At 32.3% G+C, this 24,821-nt stretch overlaps 1 protein-coding gene across 2 annotated transcripts in view; it reads left to right on the top strand.

The window, feature by feature from the left end:
* The window catches only part of tkv (serine/threonine receptor kinase thickveins), a 282,020-nt gene extending 259,967 nt beyond the window's left edge, over nt 1–22,053 (top strand). For both annotated transcript variants that reach the window (XM_017609066.1, XM_017609067.1), the window contains 2 exons: nt 19,403–19,590; nt 19,685–22,053. In XM_017609066.1, coding sequence (XP_017464555.1) covers nt 19,403–19,590; nt 19,685–20,956 — 1,460 coding nt within the window. In that variant the 3' untranslated portion in view covers nt 20,957–22,053. The remainder of the gene's footprint in view (nt 1–19,402; nt 19,591–19,684) is intronic.
* Nucleotides 22,054–24,821: the final 2,768 nt, after the last annotated feature.

The following is a 24,821-nucleotide window of genomic DNA, read 5'->3' as shown; positions in this document are numbered from 1 at the left end:
GAAGCTTGCCGAATATTCAAGTCCGCCCAGTGGAGTTAATGAGCTGTGGGAGCGAACACGCGATGTATGGGATGCTATTCCGACTGACTTTGTCTTGAGGTATACACGAAGTATGCCTAATCGTATCCACGAGCTGAAAAAATCCAAAGGATATTGGACATCTTATTAATATTTATTTTATTTATTGTAAAAAATAAAAAATGGGTTGAGTGCAAAACTGTAACATTTGTCTTTATTTGCATTATTGCTTGCTACTAGTGTTGTTGTTGTTGCATTGACACCAAACCGGTTTGAGAGAGAGAGTACATACATGCCAATAAAGTTATGCAAAAAAAATATTTGATTTGTTAAAACATGTCTAAAAAAAAATGTGTTGAAATAGAAAGTATTACATTTTGTTACAGTTTTGCTCTTCAGTGTAAGTACTTGGCCAACACTATACTACATAGTGACGGTGATATGACGGCAACAACAACAACAACAACAACAACAGAAATAATAGCGCTTTACAATCTTCATGAATTCATCCGCCCACACGCATACGTATGTATGGATGTATGTATGTATGTAATGTGGCGGGAAGTGAAGTGACGTGGTCCATGGTCGTCGTAGTTAGTCGTCGGATGTTGCTCGAGTACGTGGTACACCATACATACAAAGATATGTATGTACAAGTATGCCTATTGGAAAGTATAAATTTCAATGGATATCAACTCGGCAAAGTTCGTTTTACGTCATAGCCATTGGCCGCTCAACGCTTTTGACGCTTATGAAGTCATTTTCGCCTGCGTTCCATAGTTCATTTCAGAGTTGAAAGAGTAGGAGGCGAACGATGGTGTTTGTAATTTTTAATGGACGTAGATACATCAAAACAGCTGACTAATGGCTGCACAGCATCATTCTTTCTACGTAAATATTCTTGCTCTAAATATTTCATTTAAGGTGGCGAGAGAGGGTATGTAGATATGTCAAAAATTCTATACAACTTTTGTACCTACATACATATATGTATGCGCCTAGGCTTAGGGTATCTTACCCCGGCCCAGTCAAGCCTTCACAATTTTTAAATAGTTCCTTCGATCTAAGGTCAGACGGATATGTTCCCATATCATGCACACAGGGCCATAGTTCAGTGAATAGTTTTTACACAGCAAGTATTGAATTTAATTCAAATCATTTTATTTTCGTAATCTTCAATTTCCAAGACCTCTGATACGCGAATTTTAAAGGGATTCACAGATGTCGTACATTTTTTTTTTTGGAATTTATATTGAATAGACCACTTTGAATTTATAAAATCTGATACTGAATTTACAGATCCTTAATCTGCGATCCCAGAAACACCTGAGTAACCAGTTTCAAGCTAATCTTATCGATTTTCAAAATATCGTTCACTATATTGGATCCGCCATTTTGAATTTTTCCAATCTAACTCCAGATTCGTAATCAGCGACACCAAAAAAAAAAAGATTCTTAAAAAATCCAAACATTTAATTTTTGCTTTATGACTACCTACAAAGAAAATGATGTATACCGATTATTTTCTGCTCAAAAAATATCAAAACAATTTTGCAACCTGATTTTGCCTTAAAAATAAAAAGCAAACAATATCGATTTATAAAAAATAAATATCGAAAAATCTCAAAACACTTCATAAGAAGCCGAAAAAAAATCAAGAAAAGCCCAATAGCACTTTAAAATTTCTCTCTGCAAGGAAATTTATTGGTTATTTTCTGCCCAAAAAATGTCAAGCAAATCTCTTTTCTGCGAAAATTTTTATTTTTTTTAACCAAATTTTTCAACTCAAATTTTCAGAACTAAACCAAAATTTGTTCTAAGGCAATTAAAAAAAACGGTATGAAAATTTTGGTACTCAAATTTTATCTTCCCTTGAAACAAATTTTTCGAGAACAAAATTTTTGCGTCAAGGGCAGATAAATTTTAAGATTTACATAAAAAAAACACCCCTAAATTTAATGGGTTCACATACTAGAAATAAATTTTTATTTATTTCTAATATTTCTACCAAAAATTTTGAAACAAATTCGAATCATTTCTATTTTTGGCATCATAATATTCAGCCATTATAAATACCAATTTACAAATTATTGCCAGTACTTATGTGAAGACTTTTTTGGATATTCCAAAAAAATATACACTTAGAGCCCAACCACGTCAAATAAATTAAAAATAAAACTTTGTTTACAACAAGTTTACAACTCAACGGCAATTAACGCGCTTTTAATAGCCTTACGCAGCAATTTTACTGAAAAAATTGTTGATGGTTTTAAATTCGTATACTTAATTGAATAAATGCCAAAAATAAAATCTTCTCCAAAAAGCACAAAATTTGCTCTTGTTATTGTTGTTGCTAATGTTGTAATTTATATTAGGCATACAATTCTTTCAAGAGTTGTTCACGCTTTATTTATACATATTGGCTAAAATTATTTCATTATATTTTGGCTAACGAAATAAAATTTCATTATTAAGTAACTTGAACACATAACCGAACCGAAATTTTCATTGATACTTTTGCTCTACAAAATAAACAAATGTTTCGTTATTGCTTCCCAGAAAATGTGTATTTAAGTGATGTAATGAGCGAAAAACAAAATTTTGTTGTACTTATTTTATAAGCACGAAATTGGCATATTTTGGCTCTATTTCATTAGAAATTCATGTGAAATGGTGAATGATTTTACGTACTACATTCAGATGTAGATACCCGTATACATGTAATGTATTTCTACATCCGCAAAAAAATGTTGTTCATTTCGTAATCGTATTTTTCAGTTTTTTTTATTTCCTTTGAGCGGAAGTTGTCATTGCGGATTTACGTCTTAACTTAGGAGTCGGCGCACATTCCAATATCCATATACAAGCACACATGCAGTGCATCATGAATATATATACATATGTATAAATGTATGTACAGATACATATATGCGCAGCCATATGCAATGCATACTACATACATCACTACCAAGCCCACATAAGCACTATTTATACTATGTATATTCAATTCCGTAGTCTACGCTCCGAAGACGCCCAAAACTAATTCGGGCATGATGCGCGGGCGTCCTGAAAAGTGACTCCATTGCTTGCTTGCACCAGCTGACGGACTTCCTCTAACATACATTATATGCATATATATGTAACTGACTCTTTAAACTGACAATTATACGCGCATCCATTCTTATCAACTACCCAATCGGAAATTTTAGCGCCTACGTAAAAAGCATAAGCATAATATTACTATTCGTTAAATTGTGTTGACAAATTCAAATCTAATCTTGTTTTAAATCAAAGTATTATTAATAAATGACCCTATTATTTTAATCATCATCATGGTAACCATGGTATATATATGCCAACGGTGGGCAAACGCGGCTCTTTGCTTAGCAAAGTGTGGCGCTTTTTTATTTTCTCTTTCCTTAGAACATTTTGGCTCTTTTTACTTTTTAAAATACATATTTCTTTGCTGGATATTCTTTTCCATTGTGTTGTTTTCTTATTTTATTCTTTTTATATACACATACGCAAATTAAGATCGGAACATTACCCGCAAATTGGAGAATGAAAATTGGCTTTTTTGACTTAATGTTCTTTACCGATATGATGGAATATTTGCAAAACTTGAATTTGTCTCTACAAGGAGAGAATAAAAATGTTTTTGATTTGTCGCAAATTATTTTAAGTTTTGAAACTAAACTTTGTCTTTTTCTACATCATCTCAAAAAAAGTATATTTCATCATTTTCCATGGCTAGAAAAAAAATATTGGACATGATTACTACGTGATTTAAAAGCAGATTTTAAAAAAAGATTTGCCGACTTAAAATTTCATAAACCTTTTTTATATAACATAATTGATGATGTATTAACAATATCCGAAATACTCCTTTTTCAGAAAAGGGAAGAAGAGTTTAAGTTTTTGGAATTAAAAGAAGATAAGGCACTGAAAATCCAACACTAAGCTTTGCCATTTCTTGTTGAAAACAGCTGCATGCCGTATACTTTCAATTTTTGGTACGGCGTATAGTTACGTGAGTCTTTGTACTCTACATTCACAATTGACTAACCATCATTTAACATAACTGTTACGAACGGCTTTAACTGACGTAAAACTATATTTTGAAGATTTGACCAAAGGGATCCTTTGAATTTTCTTTAATATCTATCTTACGTACATTAGAATAATAATAAAACTAATGTTTTTTATTTCTAATAATAATTTCATTTAAAATAAAACTTTTGTTTTTGTTTTTTTTTTTTTTGTGGCTCTTTGTAGCATTTTGAATTTACATGTGGCCCTTTTCGGCCTCGGCCATGAGTAAGCTTTGGCTCCATTATTTATTCTCAACGTGTTCAGTTACTACTTTCTTGCCACCTTTTTCCAACAAAGCTCTTCCACTCCCACTTGTAAAGAGATTTAGAACTTCTCAGATGGATTTATTTTTTATCTTCCAAAAAAATATTTCAATTTTACAAATACCGCGGTAGAGTAATCCCGAAAGATATCTGTAAGTGCTCCAAAATAACCTTGTTTTAAAAAGTCATAAGCTAGAAGCAATTCAAATTTCCTACAGGCATTCGACTACTCGTTATACATATTTGTTTCGGGTGCATCGGCATAGATCCATAACATCGGCTGGACTGCTATTACATTTTTACGCAGATTCGTGTTTATTTATATATTTAAATTTATTTTATTTGTTGCATTTTTCATGCTTTAAGAATGTAGACTTGTGGCTTTTATTTCTGTTTGGACCATTGTCTCGGCATGTTTTGTATTGAATATATGTATATATGTAACCACAGAATGTACTAGGTTGTCGAAGTTAATATTTATGGAGAGTGACTGCTGCTGCTGCTGCAAAAATTAGCTTACTCGAAATTTTTCTCAGAAATCGAATGAAATCGAAAACAAAAGTTTAAATGAAAATTTCTTGCATTTTGCCCCGGTTCTGTATGAAATTAAAAAATAAATGATTCTTGTGGTTTCTGCTATTTAATGAACTATATTTCCATTAAAAAAATAAATTTTTATATATAAAGATTAGAAAATTTTGGTATTGAAAATATACATAAAAAAATGCTCAAAACGTCAAATTATACCTATTATTATTATTTGTCCCCATGTGATTGAAAATATTCGGATTTGTGAAATTTACATACTCATACAAGTATTTGCAGCAGCAGTTACTCTCCATGGGTATTCACTTCCACAGGGTATGCATACTTTTGACGCTGAATGTATGTACTCGTGCCCAAGGAAGTGATAACTTCTCTATGTTGCGCATAAATCACTTTTTTTTTGAGTAGATATTCAGTAGATAGCTTTCAGTTCTTTTTCATAGAGAATTCTAGAAATCAATTAAAGTAATTGGTTTTGTTTTATCTCAAAAAAAAAAAAAAAACAACATTCGCAATCGTGCAAAACGTGCCTACTCCCGCTACTCCGTTGAAGTCGCTTTAAACAAATTAACACTTACTTATGAAAGCACTTTGCCTCGTAATTCTTTTCTTTTATTTTAAAATTAAGTACATATGTACATATAATGCCTATATGTAGATACATACATACATATCGTCACCTGAAATGCAAAAATACATAACAACATCGTAACTGAAATGGAAAAAGTCGTAACTAAATATTTTTATTTTGTTCATTAAAGGATGTGGGTGGGGTGGCAGTTGTAATTCGATGAAATCCATCATATCAATCAAAAACTGAGTTTTGAATTTTTTTATTAGTTACGACTTTTTAAATTTTAACGACGATTATTGTTACGTCTTTTTGCATATCAAGTGATGATATACACATACCTAACTTTTCAACAAATGTACCTTAATTGTGTACAACAATTTTTGATCCGCTCTTGTTATTAAATTGAAAATGACAATATTAGTACGCTGTTGAAAGCACGCGCCCATTTCTACACCGCTGATAAACTTTTTGCGTGGTTCTGCAAATTTACACTAATTTTATATATGTACATACATATGTATGTATGAACAAACATACACAAGCAATTACGAATCGCTATATTTTCGTACACAATCACTTTTTTATTTGCTATTTTCGGTTATCAGCAGCTGTGATTTAAATTTTTTATTCTAACAAAACGGCAAGTGCAATTAAAAAAGCGAAAAAAAATCACATTTACTACCGCAAAGCGAGAAGCTACAAACATACATACATATGTATATACATATCGAGCCCAAACCGTCAAAATAACGTAAGCGCCATTTTTTTTTTTCAAAATTTCCTTTTTGATGCAGACATACATCTAGATGACCTAGGAGTATTTTTGCATCCAAAATAAAATTTTTAAAAAAATTTCGCTTACGTTCTTTTGGCGGTTAGTGCTCGATATGTATGTATGTATGTCGATCAGGTAGAAAATGTGTATAGCGAAATTAAATATTGAATGTTAAATATAATACGAATATATGTATGTACATACATATCGATGGCCCTCTACTATAACGACACAATTAAAAATTAAAAAAAAAAAAATCCTTGTCTAGTCCCATTTATAATCCTTACTTAAGTAGATGGGAAGGAGTACTGAAGGTAGTAGTAAGGATTAGACGTGAATTAGACAAGGATTGGAGACATGAGACATTTGACAGTGGTAAAGGTTTTTATTCTTGAAGTGCAAAATTATTTTTTAAAGCTGTTTTCATATCTCTTATCACAGTTTATATTTTGCTTCCTAGCTAATTTTCAACTGCGCAATTTCGTCAGGTATTATTTTTTATATATGTATTTACATGTTTAACTTTGTCATTGATTTGTTTGCTTAAAAAAATTTAAATATGTCTGTATGTATGTACATACTTCTGAAGGTGTGTTCACGTTCTATTGATTATGTGGAAGTGAATCTTACTAAGCAAGTGTGCACGATTTTCGCACACAAATAACAACTACAATTACCTGATGTTGATTTCTTTATCGAATATTTTTGTAAACTAAATCAATTACATATATTATAAATATGTGAAGAATTTTTTGGAATTTATCTGAGATTTGCTCTAATTTTTATTATTTAATCCACTTCTACAACATTTTTGCTAAAATTAAAAAAAAAAATAGTTTCCTTTATGTATTACTTACTTCAAAAAGAATGTTTCATTCTGAGTATTGGTCAGTATGCGTAAAACCAAAGCAAATGCTTTTTCTTAATTTGTCAGACCTCTTACTCAATTTGTTTAAATAAATTTAAGTGAAATGTATGGAATTTTAAGAAAAAGCAATTGCTTAGTTTTTATGCATACGGCCCTTTATATTTCTGAGCAAAAAAATAAAAATCAAATAATAGTTAATATTTTTTAGCGAAAATGCGAATTATCATAAAAAATTATTAAATTCAGATTGAAACTATTATATTCATAAAAATTACAATCCCTGGAAATTGTAAAAAAAAATAAATAAATTGTAGCAGAAATAGAATTAATTGGAATTAATCAGCCGATATTACCCAAAAAAAAGTAAAAAAAAAAAAATTAATTTATTAGTCCCAGATGTACATACAGTTGCGGTCAAAATAATAGCACCAAAACTTAGAATGGTGTTGCTTTATTTATTTTTAATAATTTTCTTTTATGTAAATTGTAGTTCGATCTATGTATACATAATAGAAATCATATAAAAAATGTTTCAAAGCTTATACAAAGTTCACACGGATTGATCGAACTTAAAAAAAAACATCAAAATTTGAAACTTTTTATCTATTTTTTTCATTTTTTTTTTTTAAATTTCGAGTACGTAGTTTTGTAGCGCATTCAATTTATGTGGAATAAAATGTACCGTTGATTTTTAAGATTTTTTTTTTTTGTCGAGGGTGTTGGACATTTTTTTCCATATAAAAATTAATTATTAAATGCTTTTTGAGTAGTACATACTTTTTTTAACCTCCAAAATAAGGAAAGCGTAATTAAAAAAAAAAAAATTTTTTTGCAGAAATGCTCCTGGATCATCTAGATGCATTTTGAAAAAAAAAACTTCGTTCCCGTTATTTAGGCAGTTAAGTCTCGTTATGTATAGTGCCATGCAATTTTATTTCAAAATTAGCTTATCCACCCTAGCGATAAAGCCAGTAACACTGCTCCAAAGCTAAAAGTTGCATCAAATCATATTAAGACATTGTATTGTATCGTTATGTTCGAATTCAGCAGCGACTTAAAAGCCAAACGCTAGGCTAATAAAAAATTTTACGATCTTCTAACTTAATTACGTTACGCTTATCAATGTCTAATGCGACATTATCTTAAGTGGCAATCTTGCAACAGTGACATGTTGCAAAAGCAACTAATAATCGTATAGCCAAGCCAAAAGCTGGAGCGTAGGTGTTGGGGCAAAGTGTCGTTTTTATAGCCTCGCAAGTAATTGACACCTCTCGCAAAACATACTCACGTGCACATGTATACACATACAAGCACTTAATTGCACACTATTCATACAGCACGAAATGCACCAAATGAATATCGGCGAAGCGAACAAAAATAATAAAATCTCAAAGTAGTTATGCCTACAAAGTACTAAGCAGGCACTCTTTAACTTATTGCTATACACTTTCAAGCTGACTCTTGTCTGATTGTACATACATACATACATATGTATGCCACTTCCAAGTGAACATAAAAATTGCCATCAAACAACAAACAAACCATTTTTATAGCCTACGCACTTAAATATTGCACGTACATATACAAACATACAGTGACTCAAACAAATGACCGCGTGTTGATTTTATTTTAATACTCGTAATGTTTTTCGAGCTAAAACTTTTTGTTATTTTCCTATAAAAACACCGTTCAAGCTTTAACTTTATACAAAATGTACGAAAATCCAAGGATTTTTTATCAAAATTTCAACTTTTTAATCTGAATCTTTAGAACATTGAAATTGTATATCCCGTACAATTTTAGTCTAATTCAGTCTAAAAGTTTCAAACGGCTAAAAAATCCCGTTGATTTTTTGAGAATTTTTTTTTTGCGACGGATTTTTGATAATTTTGAATTTGAGTTTTCATTAGACTAAAATTGTAAAGACTATAAAACTGCATACCAAAAAATGTTCTAAAGATTCAGATTAAAAGATTTAAATTTTTATGAAATTTTTGTTGAATTTTCCTAAATTTTTTAGCCGGTTGAAACTTCATTAGACTAAAATTGTATGGACTATAAAACTGCATACCAAAAAATGTTCTAACGATTCAGATTAAAAGATTTAAATTTTGATGAAATTTTTGTTGAATTTTTCTAAATTTTTTAGCTGGTTGAAACTTCATTAGAGTAATATTGTAACGACTATAAAACTGCATACCAAAACATGTTCTTAAGATTCAGATTAAAAGATTTAAATTTTGATGAAATTTTTGTTGAATTTTCCTAAATTTTTTAGCCGGTTGAAACTTCATTAGACTAAAATTGTATAGACTATAAAACTGCATTCCAAAAAATGTTCTAAAGATTCAGATTAAAAGGTTTAAATTTTGATGAAATTTTTGTCGAATTTCCCAAATTTTGTATAAAGTTTGAAACTGTGATTTATATAATTTTGGTTAAAGCTTGAAAAATAGCAACAAAAAAAATTTGCTCGAAAAGCATTACTAAGACGTATTTAAAAAATAAAATCAACACGTGGTCATTTGTTTGAGTCACTGTATGTATGTATATATACCGACTAATGTTGAGCTGCAATTTAATTATTGTCACAATAACAGCAAACCAAACTTCGATTACGCTGCACTGGCACAAAGTTGCAATTTTTCATATGCACATACATACATACATCCATACTTACTTACTACGAATACTATGTTAGTTTGTATGCAATTGCAGCACTTGCTTGTTGCCGATTTTTATTGATTTCATTTCTATTACTATTTCTTTTATGTTTTTGTTTTATAGTTTTTCTGCATTCACACACACATGATTTACTCATTCATGCAGTTATTCACCGCCTCCTCAAAGTCGCATTATTCATGCAATCTTTTTCATTTGCCTTCGCTCCGCTTCCACTTGTCCGTTTTTGGCACGTTCGCTCGACACAACGCAATAAAATCCGGTTGTAAATTGCCAATATGTACGCGTTTTCATTCATAAAAATAAAGTCATTATTATTATCAGTGGAATTTATATGATTTGTTTTTTTTTTGCATTGTTTCTTGACTTTCGCTTGAACTGCGCGTACACAACCGCGCGTGTCTTCTATGAGAGTTGGAAAAAGTCTAAGAATGGTACAAGCCAGCATTACCAGTACTGTTTTTTTAACTTTGGTAGAATTTTGTAAATTTTTACAAAAACAATTTATTATTTTGTAATATAGTAAAAACCGCAACAAAAACTGTATACATTAAAGTTTCAAACTTTGTGCAAAAATTTGGCAAATTTAGCAAAATTTGTAAAATTTTTATGAAAATTTCGGAAATTACATTTTAGTATAATAATGTGCAATTTTGAAGTAGCTCAAAGTTCTGGTTGATTTTTGACAATTTTTTTCCATACCTACATGTTTCAAAATTTTCCAATACAAAAAGCATTCGTTACGTGGAAAAACGCAGGGCTTCGGAGCAAAGGTTATTTTTCAGCGCTCCTCTCTAGTTTCACTCCGGTACTTTATTTCACTCCTCCCCATTGAGAAGTAAGTCATATTTTAAAAAGTTTTAATAACTTATACAAAAAAACAAAAAAAAAAATCTCACAAAATAAGAAATAAAAATGGAAAGTAAATATCATCATTCTTAACTGCTTAAAAAATGAGCACAATCGATATTACCAGTCGCGAGAAAACAAATAAAATGTAAATAATTCCGAAAAAAGTTAATAGCTATAACTTCTAAAATAATTTGAGTTTCGAAAACTTGTGAAATTTGTATGTTTCTTTTATCATTGTAAAGTATAAACAGATAACTGCACAGAAAAAGCTCATCCCTCGAAAACATGATGGCCCACTTCACAAATTCTTGCTCAGTTTGGCAAAATAAAATAAATAGAATGGAAACTTATTTAAAACACGTTTCAGTGGCAAAAATAACAAAAATTTATGTAAATTTATTAACAGAAAATTTTTCGTAAGGGAGCTAAGAATTTTTTTTAGCTCTTTGCTCCAGCTCCGCTACTGCTAAATTCCTTTGCTCCGCTCCGCACCGAAGCCCTGGAAAAAATTACGCAAGACCGGCGGCAAAAACTTTCACAGCAACTCTTACCAATTGCCCGGTCTGCAGCAGTAGAGAGCCACTGAATAAATAATAATTCATCCTATCCTCAATGTTAAGCATTCAAGGCAGCATCCCTGACCGAAGGTTAAGTCTATGTACTTCAAACTGTCGATAAGGTGAACGTCTACGATTGACGACAGAATCGCGTTACCATTGCCATTACGTTTACCATGACCATAACTATTCCCATTACCATAACTACTACCATTAACATAACCATTACCATTTCCATTACTACATTCTGCCATTACCATTACTATTCTCACCATTGCCAATGCCATTGCCATTACCTTTACGATTACCATTGCCATTACATGTGCATATGTACATATGTATGCATGCACATTAGGGTGGAGCCGAAAAAATTTTGTATTTCGAAATTCAAATAGGGGCAGATCGTTGGCTATGGACGTCAACCAATTTTTTTTTTTTTTGGAATAGGTCAATAGTTTCTTTCTCCCATTTTTTATTGAAATTTTTAGATTTTTGTTAATTCAAACAAATAACGTAAATTATCAAGATCCTTTTTTAGAAAAGTTATAGGTACGCAGTATTGGAGGTCATTGAATTAAATAACAAAGTGTATGTTGAAAGTAGCTACAAAATATCGTTGATTTTTTTATGGTGTTGTACATTTTTTCAGTATAAAGTATGCTTTTGCCAAGGCATGTTAAAAGCAGCTGATTTGATTTTTTTTTTTTGTCTGAGGCAGGAAATAGTAAAAGATTTCAAAGAAATTTAATATACTATACATGCCTATGCATCTTCTTCACGAGATAGGGCTACAAACTCGTTAGCTAAGAGTGATTCCAAAAAAAAGGTTGCCACCTAACGAAAATTAAGTTTTAACATACATAATCAAATAATTGAAAATAATTAGCATACATACATACAGTATCGGTCATATCTATAGCACGGCATTTCAAAGTGATATTGTGTGCCACTTATGTTAATTTATTTATTTTTAAGAATTTTCAATTAAAATATAGTTCTTCCTCTAACAAAACCCATATAAACCCAAGTTTAACAATTTCTAGAAAACTACAAAAAAGTGCAATAAATTTTCATCTAAATTTCAAACTTTTTTCTCGGAAGTGTTAGAATTTTTCTGAACACACAGTTTTATAGCCCAATCAATTTTAGTCTGATAATGTGCAAGTTTCAAGTGGCTAAAAGCTACCGTTGATTTTTTAGAATTTTTTTCGCCAAAGGTGTTGCGGATTTCTTCCATATACAAATAAATTGAGTTTATTCATTATATGGAAGACAATGCGACAAAAAAAAATCTAAAAAATTAACGGTAATTCGTAGCCACTTGAAATTTGCACATTATTAGACTAAAATTGCGGGGGCTTAAAAACTGTGTACCCAAAAAAATTCTAACACTTCCGAGAAAAAAGTTTGAAATTTAGCTGAAAATTTATTGCACTTTTTGTAGTTTTCTACAAGTTGTTAAACTTGGGTTTATATGGGTTTTGTTAGAGAACGAACTATATTTTAATTGAAAATTCTTAAAAATAAATAAATGAACATAAGTGGCACACAATATCACTTTGAAATGGCGGGCTATAGATATGACCGATACTGTACATGTAGACCACTTTTGCATATAGAATAACTAATGCTTCCAATATTCCATTAAATTAAATTTTAGTTCATTACATTTTTATGTAATTTTCTTATTTATGTAAAGATTTTTTTATCAAAACTTTTAATAATTTGCAAATCCATACGATTTGTTGCGCTGCTGCCAGCTTTGTTTAGATTCGAAAAACAATGAATACAATTCGTGGCGCCAGTAACTAAAATATTCAAGAGAAAAAATTTATGTTATCAAAATTTTTGAAATTTTAGATTTACACAAATGTGCATAAAAATCCACATAATGCACGCGCAAACATACACTCATGCATATGCTGCATATACATATGTACATATGTATACTTATACATAAATATTTGTGCTACTGTTTTTGTGCACACAATAATTTTTTAATCACTGCAAAATTAATTGCCGGATGCTGACGCTGATACGTGTGCCAGCGTCATTGCCACCAGCGACAAGCAGCAGCAATAGCAACAGCAACAGCAGCTTTAACGCCAACTGTGGTCGATCCGAGCGTACAAATAGCAAAGCAATCGATGTTAGCAACGTACTCGTAAATGAGCCTTGATGACTGTTTTTGTAACACTGACATAAGGGGTATTCACGATCCGGTGCATACTGTCCAGCATGGTGCATAGGATGATTGGTTGTTGTTTCATGTGTTCCAAACAACAACAAAATTAGCCAATAATGCTATTTATATGCTATCCTATGCACCATGCTAGACAGTATGTCCCGGCGGATCGTGAATACCCCTATAGTAAATTTTTTGTTTGTTGTCACAGTGTGACGATTAGCAAAGCAAAGAGAAAAAAACTTAATTTTGTTTTTTATTTATACATTTTTTTCATATTCAATTTGCCATGTAAATACTACTTTATTGTCACTCTCCAATCACGCACAGCTTCCACAACACTGCTACAATCAAGCCACAGTCGGAGTTGTCAGTCAGCTCTATGATCTTGCAAAGCATGTATGTACATATGTATGCATTTGCTTCTCCAACCAGCTGACGATTGTAGTACTATGTACTCGACCCTCTGTCGCTCATTTGGCATGTCAGCTATTCCGATGGAACTCCGATAATGATTTAATTGCAATTTAATAGCAGATATTTAATAGGATTTGAAATACCAGCTAACATATTTACATACTTACATACATCTATGTATCTACAAGCGAGAAAAAATATAAAATAAAATAAAAATATTTTAAAATTGTTGTTGACGTTTTATGGCACTTTGTGCATTGCTGCTGCATTCTACATACATACATACATATAATAAATACATACATATCTATTCCGTGCATTGGGGTTAAAATCCACCCAAGCACGCAACGAAACAAAAATATGCATTGGAAGCTGTATATAGCCATTTATGTGGCACTCAGTGCGTTGTATCCATACTTTTTGTAATGCCTGTGTGTTATTTTTTTTTTTGCTCGTTTCTATGTACTGCATACCATGATTGTGTATTTCTCCACAAACATAGTGTGTATGCACAAATATGCGCTCTTGGAATGCGGCATTTTTCGCTGTATTATCGACACTACGTTCATGGATTTACTAGTGGATAAAGTACAAGTGCCAATAAGTACCAGTTACTTATTAAACTTAAATGGTTTTCACATGAATAAGTACATTTTGTTTTTATTGAACTTGACGGGAACCAGTTTTATTATCTGTTTAGAAAGCGAATTCAGATTCGACAATTAGCTGAATTACTAGAAATGTAGAAAGGTAATTATTAACTGGAAGCGATTAAGCGACTTTGAAGCAAACAATAAAAATTATTCGCAGAATTCAAACACTTGCTAAAGTTTCTAATTATTCGCAATTAAATAAAAATCTGCTCTGTCATAGCAGACCCTTACACTGAACCAAAAGTACAATGGGTTTTTCAACCAAGTGATTGTTTGTTTTTTTTTCATAGTAAATAACACAGATTGTAAGAAATGTGATTCAAGTTGAACATTTGAAAACAAATTGGTTTAATGCAAACAAAAATGTGATTAATATTACAAAATCATTGTTGAAAATATAAACCACGGCATTGTTAAAACTAAACAAAAATCACTTTGATTCCTTTTCAAGTTTTAATTTGGTAATATTAACCAATTTTAAAATTTAATTTCCTTTTTGGTTATATATTATTTTATTTTAAAAAGAAAATTTGTTCTTATTTCATTTGATCTTTAGGATCTTAATTTATTTATTTTTACAAATTTTTATTTTTTGTTAGTTTAGCTTTTTTTAATTTTTTACTTTGCTTTAAAAATTCATTCATTTAATTTTTAAGCACTCTTGCTAATTAAATTTTCTTTCAATTTTTAGATTTTATTGTTATAAAAAGATTTTTTTTTTCATTTCGTTTTTATGATCTTATTTTATTTTCTTGTCTATTTTCAATATGCTTTTCTTTAAATTTTTAGATTTTGTTTTAATAGAATTGCTTTGTAAATCGTCTGATTGCTAGGTCAAATATTTTCCTTACACTTACAAATTTTTTTCCAGACGTTCTAAAACCTGAGGAGAAAACTTCAAAAGCTTTAAAACATATAAACTCATTGCGCACCTCCGTTTCCCAAAGCTATTGAGGAAATGGAGATTCCTTTCAAACTCACAAGACAAAAATGCATTTTACGTTTATAACTGCATACATACAAACATACACACACATGCATGGCGCAAGTTGCCTGGCCGATGGCGCTTATAAATGGCAATAAAAACATGAATTTTATTAATAACAAAAATTACACAAGTCAATAAAAGACACAAGATGATAGGAAAGACACTCAAATAGTTCACATACAAACATACATATGCACATTAGGGTGGTAAAAAAAAAAGTTTACAATGTTGGGCTCTCATGCCCTAGGATTTTTCTAAATTTATGAACGAATACTTGTGTTTTTTGTTAAAAAAAAATATTGTATATATAAAACTGCCTCAAAGCACTCAAAACACTTTTTGGTATAAAATTCTTGAAAATCAATATTTTTCGTTCTTATTATTTTTAATTTTACAATTTTTTTTATGGGGCCCCATTTTTTTGGGTTTTTTGGGGGACCTATTTAATATTAGAAATGGTTAAATAAACAATTGGGTATTGTCATTGGAAGTCTCCTAACGAGAAACAGAGTTTTCCGGTCAAAAAATATCGATTTTAAAGAATTTTATGGCATTTCTACGAAAGAAAAAGTGTGCTACTCCAAATAAAATAAATATCTCTTCCTTAAAAAAACACTGATATTCTTTTTTGTATTTAGTAAAATCCTAGGCGGTGACTGCTTAACGTTTTTAACTTTTTTTTGGACCACCCTAATGTACATGCCTGCATTCCAGCTTTTATAAATTCCAAAAGTGTCTGCAATCAACACAGAAAAGAAAAACAAAAAAGAAAAACATGTGCAATCATGCAACAACAACTAAACAAACAAATAAACACGAACAAAGTATTTCAAATGTCTTCTGCATTTTGCGTTTGGAATGCATAAATTGAAATCAAGAAAAAATATAATAAAACGAAAAACAACAGTGANAAAAAAAAAAAAAAAAAAAAAAAAAAAAAAAAAAAAAGAACACAGAGCCGCACGCATATGAAGAGGAAAGAAAAGCAGTAAAGGAGAGGAAGCAGTTGTCCGCTCATAGTCCATCTTGCATGTGCACTGCACGAGCGTTTTTATGCGCCGGCACGCACACTTCCATACATACATACATACATACAAATGTATTGAGAGTTCCTCATGCAACGGATCGACCAGTGTCTGCAGGCCAGGCGTATACGTTGATGAGTGGCCACGATCAGAATAACCAACAACTAGCAGCAATATTGCAGCCAACTTTGGCGCCATGGTTGTTGGCGAGCGTTCATGAGCCGCCACTGAAATACATTGATGATATTGTCACCACATTTGCTGTCTGTCGGTGCTCCTTCCTGGCCGTTCGTCTGGTCCGTCGATCTGTCCATGTCACATGCGGTATACGTGAGTCTGTCCTATGCGCACGTCCGACACACTTTTTGATAGCTTCTTTGTTGCGAGTGGACAGCGCTTTATCGTTTGAACTTTTTATGGAGTTACTAAAGGAATTTACTATGAGTACTATAGAGTACCTACCTAAATAGTTTTGGAGTATATTTTTTTATATACATAATTTTTACAAGAATATGCACGAATTTGATATTTCTGTGTTAAATAATTCGATAAAGATCTCTAAAATTTTTCATCAACAAAAATCTTATTTTGTCAGAAACTCCCTTTTTTCTGTTTTGCTTGAAAGATCATTCTTCTTCTGCTTCTTCTTATGTGGCACCACAACCGCATTTCCTTTTGGAGTTAAAAAACTTCGACAATTTCCTCTCTAGTTTCCGAAGCTGCACCAGTTGTTCCCATCAAGTTCAGATAGGTCCGTCCTGCTGCACTTGTTCCTTTCATTTCGGGGAATCCAAAGATCTTCTCATTGGAGCCTCATCATCCATGATAAGCTCTAAGCTTATTAGGGAGAACCTTAATTCACTTTCGGTCGCGTCGGAATACGAGAATTAATTACCTTGTAAGACTTGTTTGCCTACCAGGCCTTAGCGACATCGCAGCAAACTGGATGGCTGATGGCTGATGAACTGGCCTGAGGAGGCACTCTAGATGTAACATCTCCAAGAATAGAGTGATTAGGAGTACCCTTGTCCACTTGTCGACTTCTCTTGAAAAAAAAAATTGGGACAACTCCGCGAATGCTAGAAGAAAACCACTGCATGTGCCACTGCGAGATCATTTTGGCCGAAAGTGGATCGGAGATGGTTTAGGGATCTCCTTAGGCTCGCGAAGCCAGATCTTTCAATTCTGGTGGGTGTACTGACAAGGCATTGTCCTATCGGTGTTCGCGCAATGAGATTAAATATCACACCGGATCTCTTTTGTAGCAGCTGCATGGAGGACGACAAGATGGAATCATCTCCATGCTTCTTCTTAGACTGCCCAGCTTTTGCTTATTTTGGGTTAGTATTTTCTAACTTAGTCCGGAGCAGCTCTGCGGGACTAACATCTGTCGCCAGCTAAACTTCGTTCACGGCATCCTACGATTTGTGCTGTGCAGTTAGAAAAAACTCTTTCCTAATTTAGATTTTGCCCGAACCAAACCTCGAACTCAGGTTCTGCGGAGTGGTAGTACGCGCCTCTAACCACTCAGCCACAGGTTCCGCCCAGACTGCTTATTCCCCAATAATCAACGCACACAGAAGGATCCCCCTTTTTCTGAATTGAGCAAAGTACATCGACGTTCCAATCTTTGGGCTTATGTATATTTATCAGACAAATATTCCTTAACAGCTGGTACCTATTCTACGCCATCAGTATTGAAGACCATACCCGGTATTCCGTCCATTCCTAGGTTCGTTTGGTCTAGTGGGGACGTGAGCTTTGTACCTATACACTGGCTCTGGGTTCTTCCGCGCCAAACGTGCCACCAGTATCGCCATTCCAAAGTTTTGGGTAGGGTTTCCTCTCTTCTCTTCCATCCTCAAATGTACTTAACACCACAACACAAAAAAAATAACCTAGGAAAGATGTCTTAAACTAATCGAGACTTTTAACCAAGTCAAGTCTCTATCATTCCTAAGTTTCGGCTTGTTGCTTACTGTGTTAAGTATATAACATTGAAAGAATTTTCTCTAATACGAAAAGTCTTAAAATACTGGGCCGATTTCAATTACTTTTATTTTATTTGAATATAGTACAGTGGACCCAAATATGAACTGGGACGCGACATTTCAGCTTATTATTTTTTTATGAAAGTATAGCTGATTACTTACAAACACCATTTAAATCCCAATTTCATATTTTATTCAAAAATAATGAAAATACTGAATTTTTTAAATTTAAAATTTTAGTATACTCAAGTACAAATTTAAGGTAGGTGTTCCGCATTTTTCTCCATATAAAAAATTTTAGAACATATTTTTTATGGAAAAAATTCGTAACACCGTTATAAAAAAAAAAAATACAAAAATCAACGGCAAGTCCTAGCTACTTAAAATTTTCACCATATTATACAAAAAACTGCACACATACCATTTTGTATGCAGATATGCTGATTTAAAAGTTAAAAGTTGGTGAAATTTTTGCACAAAGTCTGGAATTGATACTTATATGGTGTTTGTTGAGTAATCAGCTATATTTGCATAAAAAAATAATAAACACTAAATAAACTTAATAAAAATAGCCAACACTTGCTAATATCTCGCGTCCCATTTTATATTTGGGTCACTGTGTTTTTTTCCAAAGAAGGACGTAGAGGAGACTTTATACAATTTTTGTCATGAATGGCTTAAATTTAAATGCGAAGTTTTATTTGCAACATTTAGAAAATAACGAATGAGAATAAAAGAGCACGAAAATCGATGTGAAGCGAAACTCTATGGGAAGACAACACCTGTGAATAATTGTATCATGGTGTCAACATACCTTATTGCTATTTCCTAAGCCATTTAAGTATCCATATTTGTTTCTTTGGCTCATTTACTTTCTTAACTAATTTACCCATTTTATCTTCTGCTATACTTCTAGCCCGCACGCTGAGTTGCTATTGCGAAGGCAGCTGCCCCGATAACAGTATCAATGGTACTTGTGAAACCCGCCCTGGTGGTTCCTGCTTCAGCGCAGTCGAAGAGGTATACGACGAAACTACAGGCACATTCGAAGAAGATCGAACATATGGTTGTATGCCGCCAGAAGAGAATGGCGGACTCCTAATGGTGAGTACAGAGTTAACGCTCGCTTTTTCTCTTTTCGCATTTTCATTTGCAAAGTTCAACAAAATTAACCTCCGTTATTTCTTTTTGTTTATAGTGCAAAGTTGCCGCCACACCCCACCTGCATGGCAAGAATATCGTCTGTTGTGATTCAGCCGATTTCTGTAATCGTAACATCCACCCCGAGTACACACCGAAGAGCACCACCACCCCGCCCGAATTGCCAGTGAGCTCACAATCCATACACTACCTGCTCATGTTGACCTCCCTAACCGTCTGCCTGACGATATTCGTTGTGGTGTTGCTGATATTCTGCGTAATGTATAGACGCCGCGAGAAGCAAGGCAAACAGCCACGTCTCATCAGCTCCATGTGCAACAGTCAAATTTCACCATTATCGCAATTGGTCGGACAAAGCACCGGTTCGGGTTCGGGCTTGCCGCTATTGGTGCAACGCACCATCGCTAAGCAAATACAAATAAAGCACTCCGTTGGCAAAGGACGTTACGGCGAAGTATTTCTAGCCAAATGGCGTGATGAGAGCGTCGCCGTCAAGATTTTCTTCATGACCGAGGAGTCTTCGTGGTTCCGTGAAACCGAAATCTATCAGACTGTGCTCATCCGTCACGAAAACATACTCGGCTTCATAGCTGCGGACATCAAACACATGGGTAGTCACACACAAATGATGCTCATCACCGACTACCACGAGAATGGCAGCCTCCATGATTATCTCGCCACTTCGGTGATTACACCGCAAAAGCTGCAAATCATGGCCTACTCGCTCGCTTCGGGCTTGGCACACTTGCACGACGAGATCGTAGGCACACCTGGCAAACCGGCCATTGCACATCGCGACATCAAGAGCAATAATATACTCGTCAAACGGAATGGCCAATGTGCCATTGCCGATTTTGGTTTGGCCGTCAAATACACCTCGGAAATGGATGAGATACAAATCGCACAAAATGCACGCGTCAGCACGCCACGCTACATGGCACCGGAAATGCTTAATCAGACATTGAATCAACAGCAGTTCGAGGAGTTCAAGCGCGCCGATATGTACTCAGTGGGGCTGGTGTTGTGGGAATTGTGCCGCCGTTGCTATACTCAAGTGCCGGGCACGAATGCGACCACATGCGAGGATTATGCATTGCCCTATCACGATGTGGTGCCTGCCGATCCCACATTCGAAGACATGTACGATGTGGTGTGCCTAAAGGGTTTCAGGCCGCCGGTGCCGTCGCGTTGGCAGGACGATGATGTGCTGGCGACAATGTCCAAAATCATGCAAGAGTGCTGGCATCCGAATCCGACAGTGCGGCTGACGGCACTGCGCGTAAAGAAGACACTCGGACGACTGCAGTAATGGGAAAGCGTGGAGAAAAAACCGTGAGAGATATCGAGAGTGTAAAAGCGCGTAGCAATCGAGAAATATGCCAAGCAAAAATACGCGCAAGTTGGGCTGCAAAAGGGAGTAAGCGCTTGCGAAGCGCACTTGAATAGCCGCGACGAAACGCGTGACAGTTTAATTTTTAAGTGATGATTTTAGTTTTACGATTTAGTGCTAAGCGATATTTAAGTTTAAGTTGATCGTAGGTAAACAAAAAACACGGATTCTTCTAATGGCTTCAGTTAAGTTCATAGTAGTATTAGTGTCTATAGTATGTAGCGGTTTATGTTAAAAACGCTTTGTAAATTTTCCAATAGCATTTTAATGTTTTTTGTTGTACATTTTTGCGTTTGACTGTATTTTAAACTGTGTTTCGTTATTACTTTTTATGTTCTGGTAGAGATGACGCGTAGTTAAAAAAAAAAATATATATATATATTAAAATTTGAGGGATAAGGCAGCTTTAATGCACCTAAAAATGCTCTTAAATCTGAGCGTTATGGGAAAACGGCGGAATTATGGCCCAGTCTTTTGTCTTTCTAATGTCTTTTGGACGCCCTATTTTAATTTGTATCCATATGTTTACAAGTTTTCCTAAAAATAGCTTCTATTTTAAACTCTGGTTTGAATTTCGAAAGCAAATTTTGCATTTATTGTTAAAGAAAATTGTTGCCTTAAGATGGTTGTTAAAGTTGCCTTTCTTCGTTTTACTACAACAAAACGAAAATGTACTTTATCTTAACCGAGAAAATAAGCATTAACTACGAAACTAATAAATAGTTGTTAGTCAAGTCTTTAGACGCAAAATAATGTGCCAGAAATTAACAAAACAAACAAAAAGTACTAAAATTTAAATAACAAATATCTAACCATGTAGGTATGTAGTATGAGCATGTAAAGAGAAGGAAAATATTACATTTAAAAATAATATAGTGCTTACCATAATATATGTAAGTCCTTTAGAGAATTTTTTCGCTTAAATATCCAAATTAAATGCCTTAAAATTTTTTAGTGCGTTGCTTCCTATGGAATACGTAACCAAAGCGCTGCCTTAACACAAAATTCTTGACTAACACATTATTAAATATAATTATGGAAAATAAAATGAAAATTAGATAAAATAAGAAATAATAAAGTCAATAAATAAAAAAAAAATAAATACAAAAAGGAATTTAAAAGAAATTTAAGTTAAATAAAAAACGCAGTGAAACTTAAAAAAATTAAAATAAAAAATTAAGTAAAAATTAAAAAAAATATATATAATAAACAGGGTGCCCAATAAGTGTCACGACTAACTTAAGGAGAAGGTAGGTTAGGGCGTGACCTCCTAGATAAAAAAAAAATACCCTTATAGAAGGGTCACCGTTTTTTACATATTGATATTTTTATCAAAAAGTTCAAAATCCCAAAAAAGTCTTACTTTTATAATGGTTTCTTAATATCTCTAAATTGAATTGCATTTGAATATGGTAAAGCAACTATATGGAAGTAGTTTAAAGAAAACCTTAACAAATTATTATTTTTGTAAATAAAAAAGCATCAAAATCTCAAAAATTATTACTTTGGTATAGGGGAATTTTTTTCTTATGGTGGAGGTTAACCTCAATCAAATTTCTTCTTAAGTAAAATAAAAAAATCAACAAACAAAAACAAAAATTTAATTTAAAAATAAAATAGAATAAAATGAAAATATGTAAATCAAATAAAAATTCAAATAAATTAAAAAATTAATTATGAAAACAAAATATAAAATAAAATACTAAATTAATAATTCGATTAGAGTCGAAAAAAACAAGTAATTTTTAAGCAAAAAACACAACCGGCTTCAATTCTCATATAAAAATTAAAGAGTGTCGGATCTAAACCAAATTAGTATGAGACCACCTCTGAGGTACCACCTTTCCCTAAAAAAAAAAGAGTTATACAAATCCGTCAATGCAGACCAAAGTTATATAGTAACATAAATAAATAAATAAAATATTCCGAAAAATTTATAACCTTATTTTTAAAAGTCGGTTAAAAATAAATACATTTTCTCTATTTAAATTTTCGGGCCCACAAAAATGCAGTTGCCGGCTTTCAGTTTCCAATTCCCTTCTGTAATACCAATTCAGCCACTGGCAATGCAACTGAAGTGTTGCCATCCGTAATCGATGCAATACAATACAAATTTTTCAAATATAATAAAAAAGAATTTAAGTAGCGAAGCTTAAAAAATTAATAAAAAAACAGGATGAAAATGAAATTAATTTACATAAATAAAAATAAAATAACAAATAAAATAAAAGAAACAAATTAAATTAAATAAAAAGAAAATACAAAATCAAAATTAATAAAAATAAAAAAATTAAATAAAATAAAAATAAAATAAAAAATTAAATAAAATAATTAGAATAATTTAGAATCAAAAAAATTCAATAAATCTCCTGGTACTTTTGGTCCTTATGTTTACATTTGACCGTACCGGAAAAAAATTTCGCCGTACACCCCTAAATCGAAAGAATTTTTGCAAGGCAATTTCAACAAAAAATAATAATTACTATGTTTTTGCCGAAAATACGTTCGTCTTTTTACATTTTTCGCATATCATCACCAAAAAGCTTCAAGCTTTTGCCAAGGACGTATTTTCATTATTCCCGTAGAACTACATTTAAAAAAAAAATATTTTGCCGAAGGTAGGTACCATCGAAAAATGTAGAAAGGCGACCAAGGTTCGGCAAAAAAAAATTGTTTCGTAATTGCGTTGCAAAAATACTTTAGGTTCAGGGGTGCATGGCGTAATTTTTTTCTTGTTTTTAGAGATATTTACCTTTACTCGAAAAAGCCTTGAAAGCCATGAAATTTTGTTCGAACTAAAATTTAAAATGTCTATAAATTTTGTTTTTCAAGTTTCCAGTTTTCCTGCTTTTTTGAGCTTAAATGAATGAGTAGAATGTTTTTTTTTTCATGAAATCTTTAAACAGTCCAAAGCTAACGTTTCTAGTGGCGCACATTTTATTGTCAAAGCATTTTTTTTACTCACAAAACCTTGGCAGTGTAGAAATCAACTTGAATGCGAAAAAAAAACATTTGTAAAGCCCGGCATTAGTTCCTTTTTTTATAACGGCTCACTTAAAAAACCAAACAGAATTTTTTATAATATACTTTTTTAAAACTTGTAAATACGTACGTAAAAATAAAATATTATATACAAACATAAATATGTTTATACATATGTAATTTATGCATACATTAGGGTGGCCCTTAAAAAGTCAAAATCCTGGACACCCCTTTATTTTGTTCTACGTACAAATTAAAGACATCCACGAAAGTTTAAAAAAAAAGTTGAAGGTGCGCTCCCAGGGTTTGAAAATATTAAAATTTTTTTAGTCGCAAAAATTCGACAAAATTTGTATTTTGCTCAGCCATAAATCGGCATGTTTACGAACTTACATGTAGGAATAAGTGTCAATAATACTTATGTAAAATTTAATTTAAAACCCCTAAAAATAAAAAAAAATAAATATATAAATAATATTGTACCAGTAACAAAATAAACGGGTGCGCCATACAAAATTTACATTTTGATATTTTTAATGACCTTATTATACATATGTACATATGTACATGCATACTAAATTGTATGTCATTAATTTCGTTTTTATGAATTATAAAATAATATATTTCAAAATGTGCTTCTAATTAATACTGTTTGTTGTTTTATTGTACAAAAAATACATATAAAAACAAAAATCATATAAAAAATATTAAATAGAAAACTATTGTAAAACTCTGTAAATATGTTTTTCAGAAGCATAATGTATACATACAAACATATACATACATACATACATACATACAC

This window comes from Rhagoletis zephyria, unplaced genomic scaffold, assembly GCF_001687245.7.
Source record: "Rhagoletis zephyria isolate East Lansing unplaced genomic scaffold, Rhagoletis_zephyria_1.1 Rzeph_scaffold_00186, whole genome shotgun sequence".
Classification (NCBI taxonomy): domain Eukaryota; kingdom Metazoa; phylum Arthropoda; class Insecta; order Diptera; family Tephritidae; genus Rhagoletis; species Rhagoletis zephyria.
This window is presented reverse-complemented; position numbering and strand designations above follow the sequence as displayed.